The 10,934-nt window shown below is 43.5% G+C and overlaps 1 protein-coding gene across 2 annotated transcripts; it reads right to left on the reverse strand.

Moving 5' to 3' along the window:
• Positions 1–351: 351 nt before the first annotated feature.
• On the reverse strand, positions 352–10,646 carry TMIE (transmembrane inner ear). Of its 2 annotated transcripts, none has more exons than XM_053995896.1 (4): positions 10,488–10,646; positions 7,676–7,793; positions 1,805–1,954; positions 352–618 (listed from the first exon to the last, which is right to left on the reverse strand). In XM_053995896.1, exons 1-4 carry the CDS (start codon positions 10,572–10,574, stop codon positions 602–604), a joined length of 372 nt encoding a protein of 123 aa, XP_053851871.1. In that variant the 5' UTR covers positions 10,575–10,646; the 3' UTR covers positions 352–601. The 2 variants fall into 2 exon arrangements, with proteins under 2 accessions (XP_053851871.1, XP_053851864.1); XM_053995889.1 differs by having other exon boundaries at positions 352–872.
• Between the last annotated feature and the right edge of the window lie 288 nt (positions 10,647–10,934).

A 10,934-nucleotide genomic window follows, 5' to 3' on the forward strand; every position in this document is an offset into this window, starting at 1 on the left:
CGGTGGGAACTTCTTCCTCTTTTTTTTCTTCTGCAACCTGAGCTGTTTCCAAGGATAAGGAAAAAAAAAAAAAAACAAAACAAAACAGGAAAGGAATTTATGCGGATTCAAAAACCCAGGAATTGTCAAAATTCCAGCTCCCTGCTAGAAATCTGGGAAAATATTCCTACTGGGGATTTTCCCATCTGGTTGATTGCTCCCGGTGAGGTTTTTTTGGAATTGAGAAGCAGCAAATCCAAGGATTGATGGATCCCCTTGGAAGAGAGAAGCCACAGGCGGCCGGGAATCAAAAATCCCTAAATTCCTTGGAGAACCATCTCATCCCATAAGGATTAACTGGAAGGACAAGGATTCAGTGGAAGGACAAGGATTTATTCATGGAATTCAGTTCAGCTCCAGAGGGAGGGCTGGGAATTCCCAGTTTCAGGCACCCCTGAAATTGTGGGATTTGTGCAAATTCCCGTTGTTCATCTCATAATTCTGCATTTTGCTGGTGTAGGACTGAATTTCTCCAAGGAATTCCTAAATTCCTACAATAGTGGGATCTGCCTCTTTCCCCACGGATTGAAGCAGCACATCCCAAATTAGGGAAATGCCGCTTTTATGGAATTACAGCTCCTGGAGAGACACAGGAAAGAAGGAAAAAAAGTCATCAAAAGGTGTTGAGGGAACAGGAAAAATCCAGGAATGGAGAAGCAGCAAATCCAAGGATTGATGGATCCCCTTGGAAAAGAGAAGCCACAGGCAGCTGGGAGTCAAAACTCCCTAAATTCCTTGGAAAACCATCTCATCCTCTTCCTTCAGCACAGGCAGGGAGTGGAGAGGTCTGGATTGGCCGTGGCCAGAGAGAGTGAGGAGATTTTCAGGAGAGCCTATGGAATGAGGAAAGGAGAGTGAGAGCAGCGGAGAAGAAACATTCCAGCAGGAAAAACCGGGAATGTGGAATTCCAACCACTCCAGTTTCACTCCTGGTATTCCCCAACCCAAGAGCAGGCCCTGAAATTAAATTAATTCCCACTGGGAATTTTCAGCATGGAATTCTCCTTCTAACTAAGGAGGGTGAGGGATGGAAATTGATGGGAAAATGGGATACGGCCTCCAGTTGTCCCAGGAAAAGTTTGGGCTGAATATTAGGGAAAAAAATTCCTGCTTGAAAGAGTGATTAAGGATTGGGAAGTGTTGGAATCACCATCCCTGGAAGGGTTCCACAACCCAGGAGATGTGGAATTTCACAGGATGTTTTAGTAGGATTTGGTTCAAAATAGGATTTGATGGATTTGAGAAGCTTTTCCAAACTTAATTTGGGAATGAAGGAATGATTCCGACTCGAACTGACGGAAAAGTTCCCTTTTATCCAAAGGATTTTATCCCAATATCCTGAGTCCACACTGGGAGGGTTGACCTTGGTGGTGGCACCATGGGAGGGACTTTGCGCTCCCAGAATCCCCAAAAAAAAAGCAGGAATTACCTCCGGGAATTTCGGTGAGCTCTTTGAGGGCACAATCCCAAAAGAAAAGTGGGAATTACCTCTGGGAATGTCACTGAGCTCTTTGAGGGATTTCGTGCTGCCACAATCCCCCCCAAAAAAGTGGGAATTACCTCTGGGAATGTCGCTGAGCTCTTTGAGGGCACAATCCCAAAAGAAAAGTGGGAATTACCTCTGGGAATGTCACTGAGCTCTTTGAGGGATTTCGCGCTGCCACAATCCCCCCCAAAAAAGTGGGAATTACCTCTGGGAATGTCGCTGAGCTCTTTGAGGGACTTTGCGCTGCCAGAATCCCAAAAAAAAAAAAGCGGGAATTACCTCCGGGAATTTCGGTGAGCTCGCCCAGGGGCGGCACCGTGTCCAGCTTGTCCGCGTAGTTTTTGGCCGCCTGGCGCTGGGCGTAGCGAGCCTCGATCTCCTTCCGCGTGCGCGGGATCCGGCACTTGAAGATGCAGCACAGGGTGATAACTGGGAATGGGAAACGTGGAATTCTGGGCGAGGGAATGGGAATGGGAAACGTGGAATTCTGGGTGATAACTGGGAATGGGAAACATGGAATTCTGGGTGAGTTATTTGGAATGGAAACGTGGAATTCTGGGTGAGGGAATGGGAATGGGAAACGTGGAATTCTGGGTGAGGGAATGGGAATGGGAAACATGGAATTCTGGGTGAGTTATTTGGAATGGAAACGTGGAATTCTGGGTGAGGGAATGGGAATGGGAAATGTGGAATTCTGGGCGAGGGGCTGGGAATGGGAAACGTGGAATTCTGGGTGATAACTGGGAATGGGAAACGTGGAATTCTGGGTGAGTTATTTGGAATGGAAAACAGGGAATTCTGGGTGAGGGAATGAGAATGGGAAATGTGGAATTCTGGGTGAGGTACTGGGAATGGGAAACGTGGAATTCTGGGTGAGGGAATGGGAAACATGAAACGTGGAATTCTGGGTGAGGGAATGAGAATGGGAAATGTGGAATTCTGGGTGAGGTACTGGGAATGGGAAACGTGGAATTCTGGGTGAGGGAATGGGAAACATGAAACGTGGAATTCTGGGTGAGGGAATGGGAATGGGAAACGTGGAATTCTGGGTGAGTTATTTGGAATGGAAAACAGGGAATTCTGGGTGAGGGAATGGGAAAGGGAAACGTGGAATTCTGGGTGATAACTGGGAATGGGAAACGTGGAATTCTGGGTGAGTTTTTTGGAATGGAAAACAGGGAATTCTGGGTGAGGGAATGGGAATGGGAAATGTGGAATTCTGGGTGAGGTACTGGGAATGGGAAACGTGGAATTCTGGGTGAGGGAATGGGAAACATGAAACATGGAATTCTGGGTGAGGGGCTGGGAATGGGAAACGTGGAATTCTGGGTGATAACTGGGAATGGGAAACGTGGAATTCTGGGTGAGTTATTTGGAATGGAAAACAGGGAATTCTGGGTGAGGGAATGAGAATGGGAAATGTGGAATTCTGGGTGAGGTACTGGGAATGGGAGAGGGAAACGTGGAATTCTGGGGGAGTTATTTGGAATGGAAAACAGGGAATTCTGGCTGAGTTCCTAGGAATGGACAGGGAGAAACAAAGATTTAACTGAGAATGGGAGCGGGAAATATGGAATTCTGGGGGAGATCCTGGGAATGGAAAATATGGAATTCTGGGGGAGATCCTGGGAATGGGAGAGGGAAATTAGAGGCTGGGTGAGTTACTGGGAATGGATAGGGAGAAATGAGGATTTAACTGGGAATGGGAGTGGGAAATGTGGAATTCTGCGTGAGGTACTGGGAATGGAAAATATGGAATTGTGGGCGAGTTATTGGGAATGGGAGAGGGAATCAAGGATTTGTGTTGGTTGCTGGGAATGGGAGTGGGAAGGAATTCTGGGGATAACTGGGAATGGCAATGTGAAACATGGAATTCTGGGTGAGTTCCTGGGAATGGACAGGGAGAAACGAGGATTTAACTGGGAATGGGAGTGGGAAACGCGGAATTCTGGGTGAGCTATTTGGAATGGGAAATGTGTAATTCTGGGGGAGTTATTGAGAATGGAAGACATGGAATTCTGGATGAGTTCCTGGGAATGGGACACATGGAATTCTGGGGGAGGTTTTGGGAATGGAAAATGTGGAATTCTGGGGCAGTTACTGGGAGAGAGAAATGAAGAATTCTGGATGAGGTATTGGGAATAGGAAATATGGAATTCTGGGCGAGTTGCTGGGAATGGGAGAGGGAGAAACCAGGATTTAACTGGGAATGGGAGAGGGAAATGAGGAATTCTAGCTGAGTTCCTGGGAATGGCAACGGGAAACGAGGTTCTGGGGGAATTCCTGGGAATGGGAGATGGGAACGAGAATTTGCGTTGGTCACGGGGAATGGGAGCGGGAAATGTGGAATTCTAGGGGAGTTATTGGGAATGGGAAATATCGAATTCTGGAGGAGTTATTGGGAATGGGAAATGAGGAATTCTGGGGGAGTTCCTGGGAATGGAGAGGAAAATGAGGAATTCTGGGGATAACTGGGAATGGCAATGGGATAAAAAGAATTCGGGCTGAGTTCCTGGGAATGGGAAATGAGGATTTTGATTGGATACTGGGAATGGGAGGAGGAAACACGGGAATCTGGGTGAGGTACTGGGAATGGGAGAGGGAAATGAGGAATTCTAGCTGAGTTCCTGGGAATGGCAACGGGAAACGAGGATCTGGGGGAATTCCTGGGAATGGGAGACGGGAACGAGAATTTGCACTGGTCACGGGGAATGGGAGCGGGAAATGTGGAATTCTAGGGGAGTTATTGGGAATGGGAAATGAGGAATTCTGGAGGAGTTACTGGGAATGGGAAATGAGGAATTCTGGAGGAGTTATTGGGAATGGAGAGGAAAATGAGGAATTCTGGGGATAACTGGGAATGGCAGAGGGATAAAAAGAATTCGGGCTGAGTTCCTGGGAATGGGAAATGAGGATTTTGATTGGATACTGGGAATGGGAGGAGGAAACACGGGAATCTGGGTGAGGTACTGGGAATGGGAGAGGGAAATGAGGAATTCTAGCTGAGTTCCTGGGAATGGCAACGGGAAACGAGGTTCTGGGGGAATTCCTGGGAATGGGAGACGGGAACGAGAATTTGCACTGGTCACGGGGAATGGGAGCGGGAAATGTGGAATTCCAGGTGAGGGGCTGGGAATGGAAAACCGGGAATTTGGATTTTCCTCCGTCCTTTATGGGATGGTGCCACCTCGTGGGAGTTGGAATCCGCACTTGGATCTGATTTCCGGCTTGATTGGATTTATTTTGTTTAATTTTATTACTATTAACGAGAATATAAACGTTAATATTAACTTGTTAAATATTCAATGAATATATCGTTAGAAGAATTAATTTAAAATAATTCATATTAATTATAATGTTATAGAAATTATTATTCATAACATTAAAACATATATGTTAAATATTTATGATTTCGAAGATATTTATTACGCATAATTGCTTATAGTCAATATTTAATATTATATTAAGGATAATGATAATTAATTACTTTCTTATGGAAATATATTTAGATTAAATATATATTTATTTAATATTTATTATTTATAATTATAGCAAACACTTCTGAAATTTTATATTGTTCGAATTATTATAACTTGAACGATAATTAATTGTATAATTATAAAAATATATTAGCATCTGTGACATCGAAATATATTTAGATCAAATAAATATTATTCTTTAATATTTATTATTTATATTAATCTATATTAAGTATTTGTCATAATTATACGATTATAGCTATAATTATAATGAAATGTATTGTTCTAGAAATATATTTTTATTTATGACATGGAAATATATTCCATTATTATAAATTCACTTGTTTAATTCATTCTTTTTATTTCCTTCTTTAAGAAAATAATAGCAGTAATAATAATATTAATAATATTAATATTGTTAATAATAATAATAATAATAATAATAATAATAACTATAATCGAAATTATGTCATCAGATACATATATTATTATTAATAACATAGAAATATATTAATCAATAAATATAGTTTAAATTACTTAATTTCCTTATTTATCATAAAAATAGTGAAAATAAAATTATTAATGACAACTGTAATTACAATCAATTATATAATTATATAAACTTATTATAATTTATAATATAGAAATCTGTTATTCCATAAATATAATTGTAACTAATTGTAATACTTTATAATAATAAAATATTTTAATTAATAAGTCATTAATAATACTCACTATAATAGTAATGAAAATTATATTTCCAATCCAATTATTTTTAAAGCATAATCCCTGTACTTCTATTTTATTTAGATTTATATTTAGTTCTGGTTTTACAATTATTTCCATTTCTTAACTTTATATTTTATATTTCATTCTATTTTGAATTTTATAGCTCCATATGGATTTTTAAATTTATTTCTATTTCTTAATTTCCTGTTTTATGACTAATTTTATGTTTTATTTTTCTATTTATTTCTAGTGTTTAACATAATATTTTCATATTTCATTTAATATATTTGTTAATTTATATTTAATTATATTTTAATTTTTCCATTATTCTATTTATTTTTCTTTTTTAATTTTATGCTTTCATATTTATTGCGATTTTTAATTCCCTATTTTTATATTTATTTTTAATTCCCTATTTTCCCGTTTCGTTCCATTTCCCAATTCCCTGTTTTCCATGGATTTTCTCCATCCCAAATCCCATCCCAGGCGGGGATAGGGGCGGAGCTTGGGCCATTCCCGCTCTGCATTCCCACTGGGAATTCCCGAATTCCTGGACACCTGAAGGGAATCCAGGAAACTCCGGGATCACTCCCAGGGAAGGAATTCCCTCGGAAAGAGATTCCAGGTGGAAATCTCCAGTTTGGATTCCCCCAGAATTCTCAATTCCAGCCCAGAGGAATTCCCAAAATCCAGGACAACTGAAGGGAACTCCCAGGAATTCCCACCCCCAGCTGGGAATTCCAGCCCAGAGGAATTCCCAAAGTCCTGGACACCTGAAGGGAATCCAGGAAACTCTGGGATCACTCCCAGGGACAGAATTGGCTTGGAAAGAGATTCCAGGTGGGAATGTCCAGTTTAGAGCTGGGACCTCCCTCTGGAATTCCCACACTCAGCTGGGAATTCCCGCCCAGAGGAAATCCCGAATTCCTGGACACCTGAAGGGAATCTGGGAAACTCACCCGACACATTCCATGATTCCCAACCCGCATCATTCCATGATTCCCAGCCTGAATCATTCCACAATTCCCAACCTGCATCATTCCATGATTCCCAACCCAAGGCATTCCACAATTCCCAACCCGCATCATTCCATGATTCCCAGCCTGAATCATTCCACAATTCCCAACCCGCATCATTCCACAATTCCCATCCCAAGGCATTCCACGATTCCCAACCCGCATCATTCCATGATTCCCAGCCACATCATTCCACAATTTCCAACCCACAGCATTCCACGATTCCCAGCTACATCATTCCATGATTACCAACCCAACACATTCCATGATTCCCAACCCAAAGCATTCCACGATTCCCAACCCGCATCATTCCATGATTCCCAACCCAACGCATTCCATAATTCCCAGCCTGCATCATTCCATGATTCCCAGACTGAATCATTCCACAATTCCCAACCCCCATCATTCCACAATTCCCATCCCAAGGCATTCCACGATTCCCAACCCGCATCATTCCATGATTCTCAGCCACATCATTCCATGATTACCAACCCAACACATTCCATGATTCCCAACCCAAGGCATTCCACAATTCCCAGTCTGAATCATTCCATGATTCCCAACCCAAGGCATTCCATAATTCCCAGCCCACATCATTCCACAATTCCCATCCCAAGGCATTCCATGATTCCCAACCTGCATCATTCCATGATTCCCAGCCACATCATTCCACTATTCCCAACCCGCACCATTCCATGATTCCCAACCCGCATCATTCCGTGATTCCCAGGCCCACGGCTCCATCCCGGATTGGGGTGGGAATGCGGTGCTGGAGCCGATTCCCATCCCTGGAATGTCTCCGGGTGCTCCCGAGATGAATCCCTGGCGATTCCCACCAGAGAATCCCTCCTTGTGCATTCCTGGGATTCCAGAGAGCGCCCTGGGGGGTTTTCCAGAGGAAAAATCCTGGGAATTCCGGGACTCACTGATGGAAAGGACGAAGAGGGCGAAGATCCCGACCACCTGCCAGAGGCGCAGCCCCCAGATCACCACGGTCTCCGACGTCACCGGATCCGGCTTTTTCTTGGGAGGTGCCGTGGTGGCCTGGGAAAAAGGGAGGGAAAAAGCAGCAGGAAAAGATGGATTAGGACGGCAAAATTCCCAAAAATGCTCCGGGAGGTGATGAGAGCACGGGAAATGGTGGAAAGGTTGGTGAGACCTCGAGAATTTGGGAATGTTGGAGGGATTTTTAAGGAATCTCCTTTTCCCAGCCATTCCTTGGCTCGCTCCGGAATTCGTTTCTCTGCTTTTCCAATGGATTTTAAGGATTGGGATCTCCATCAATGAGGGCTTGAATGAGAAAATTCCTGGAAAAAACTCCTGGAAAAATTCCTCCCTTCACTTTTCCAATGAATTTTAACGGAAACACGTCCTCGGGATGTTGGAAAGCTGCGGATCCAGGAGGAAGCAGCATGGAATCACAAGGAAATCCTGGGATAAAAAGTTGTGGAATTTTTTTAATGGAAATATAAACTCAGCCAAAACCTAAAGGATGGAAATCCTACTAAATATTCCAAGGGATTTTTAGGGAACACCTTGGAGCAGCAGCTGGAAAACAGCTGGAATACACCCTGTGCCCAAAAAAATTCCCGATTTTTTTGGGAATCCCTCTGGAATGAGGTATTTCCTCCAGGAATTTTATCCCGAGCTGGGAATGAAAGATTATTCCCAATTTATCCTTCCGGGATTGGCTTGGATTCGGGATCGAGAAATCCCTCGATATCCCATTGTTTGCTGAGCTCCGGGATCAGGAGCAGGGAAGGATTTTTGGGATCAAGCAGGGATTTAGGGGCTCATCCTGGGATTTCAGGATTTCAAACCCATCCCGGGATTTTCTGATTCTCTTCCCAAATTTTGGGAGAATTTCCAGCCCTGGGAATTTTTCCGAAGGCCTGGGAGCCAGCCAAGATTTTCCTCCATCAAATCCAAGATTTCAAGGGATTTTTGCTTCAAATATTTCCTTGCTGTTTTCCCTTTATTTTTCCTTATCTTTGGGGTTTTTTGGGAATTTTTTTCAGCTGCCAGAATTCTTTTCCTCTCCAGCTTTTTTTTTTTTCCTCCTCTGTCTGCTCCAGTCTGGCTGAGCTGGAATCGAATTATTCGGGATAACTCCATTATCCAATTATTTCCAGGAATAAACTCCTCGCAGAGCTTTTGCTTTTCCAGGAAAAAAAAAAAGGGAATAAAAAAAGCAGATCCGGAAATTCTCGCTGTTTATCCCGATTTTTGGGGCTTGGATGTTTTATTTTTGTTTTCTGGGAATTGTCTGGGAAAAAAAAGGGAAATTTTCCGGCTGGCTGGATCGCCCTTGGGATTCAGGGAAGGATAATTTGGGAATTCTGCGTTGTCAGGGGAAGTTCTGCCTCATTTCTTCCCTTGGGAATAGTTGGACAGCTCGGAAAACCTGGAATTCTTCCTGGAGCAGCAGCCTGGCCTTGGAAAGGATTCCTGGATTTATGGAATGCTCAGGTAGGAGGGGATGGGGGAAAAACAGAGATTCGGTTGGGAATGAGAGGCCAGAAATCCTGGAAAAAAATCAGGAAAAGGGAAAGGACGAGAGGCTGGAAATCCTGGGATAAAAATATGGGAAAGGAGGGATGAGAGGTTTGAAATCCTGGAAAAATGGGAAAGGGAGAGAGAAGAGGCCAGAAATCCTGGGGAAAAATATGGAAAGTGAGGGATGAGAGGATGGAGATCCTGGAAAAAAATATGGAAAGGGAAATCCTGGAAAAAAATCAGGATAAGGGTAAGGGTGAGAGGTTTGAAATCCTGGGAAAAATGGGAAAGGAGGGATGAGAGGCTGGAAATCCTGGGAAAAATATGGGAAGGGAAATCCTGGAAAAAAACAGGATAAGGGAAAGGATGAGAGACTGGAAATCCTGGGGGAAAAAATATGGAAAAGGGAAAGGGATAACAGGTTTGAAATCCTGGAAAAAATATGGAAAGGGAGGGAGAAGAGGCCGGAAATCCTGTAAAAAATCAGGAAAATGGATGAGAGGCTGGAAATCTTTGGGAAAAAAAAAAAATCTGGATAAGGGCAGGGATGAGAGGCCAGAAATCCTGGGGGAAAAACAGTGGAAAAGGGAAAGGATGAGAAATTTGAAATCCTGAGAAATTCCTGGAATTTTCTAATCCCAGAAATCGCAGCCAAATTCTGCTCCAGGAATTCCCAGGCGGAGCAGGGAAAAGGATCCAGAGGGGGAAATGTGAAAGGTTTTGGGAGCTGGGATTTGTGTTCCAGGCTGGAATTTCCCTCTGGAATTGCAGCTGCTCTCCCCTCCCAGATCATTCCCGAATTTTCCATAAATTTGGGAATGCAGAGTCATCCTTAGGGAAAAGCTCCTGTGGAGGGGCAGGAATTCCATGAAATCCCACAATTCCATGGAATTCCACAATTCCATGAAATCCAGGATTACAGGGAATGAGGGAAGGCGGGAGAGAGAAAACCCATCCCAAATATTTCCAATATTTTCCAAATATTTCATGGGAATATCCACCAGGAATAGGATTTTTTGGGATCATTTTTGCCCTGCTCCTCAAATCATTGGAAAACCGGGAAAAACCCGCGATTCCAACCCGAAATTCCCAATCAGGAAACACCAAAAATTCCCCAAAAAAACCTCTTTGGATCCACCTTAAATTGCCAGCCGGGTGTTTTCCAGGGAAATCTCCCATTCCCGGCCCTCATTCCCACTTTTCCAGAGGGTTTTTCCAACGGGATTTTTTTTTTTTCCTCACCTCGATCAGCTGCGCCAGGGAAAGTCGGGATCGGAGCAGGACGAGGCAGGAAAATCCCCAAAAATCCCAGCTTGGATCCCACGCCATCTTCTCCTCCTGGGATTTTCCACCTCTTGCCGAGGCTGGAATTTTTTGGGGATTTCGGGAAAAGTCCCGGCCTGGCTTTTCCAGCGGCGTTCTCCGCGCGGGAGCAGCGCTGGACGCCGTTAATTAATTAATTAAATTAATGAGGCGGTGTCGATGACGGAGCCCCGGGAAGGGGGATCGGGAGCACCGGGAGCGCTTCCTGCTGCTCCACAGCGAGGAATTCCTGCTGCTCCAGGGCCTTCCCACATTTGCTTTCCAGGCTTTTTTTTTTTCCCGGTTTCTTTTCCAGGTTTTTTTTTTTTTTTTTTCAAGTTTTTAATTTTTTTTCCATTTTTTTCACATTTCCCCCCCCCCATTTTT

The sequence above is a fragment of the Vidua macroura genome, chromosome 1, assembly GCF_024509145.1.
Source record: "Vidua macroura isolate BioBank_ID:100142 chromosome 1, ASM2450914v1, whole genome shotgun sequence".
Taxonomy (NCBI): Eukaryota; Metazoa; Chordata; class Aves; order Passeriformes; family Viduidae; genus Vidua; species Vidua macroura.

Bases quoted from the DNA above. Each gene is read 5' to 3' on its own strand.
- TMIE (XM_053995889.1), bottom strand. From the start codon at position 10,574: ATGGCGTGGGATCCAAGCTGGGATTTTTGGGGATTTTCCTGCCTCGTC. The intron at 7,794-10,487 runs GTGAGGAAAAAA...CCTTTTTCCCAG, and splicing joins CCCTGGCGCAGCTGATCGAG to GCCACCACGGCACCTCCCAA. The intron at 1,955-7,675 runs GTGAGTCCCGGA...TCCCATTCCCAG, and splicing joins CCTCTTCGTCCTTTCCATCA to TTATCACCCTGTGCTGCATC.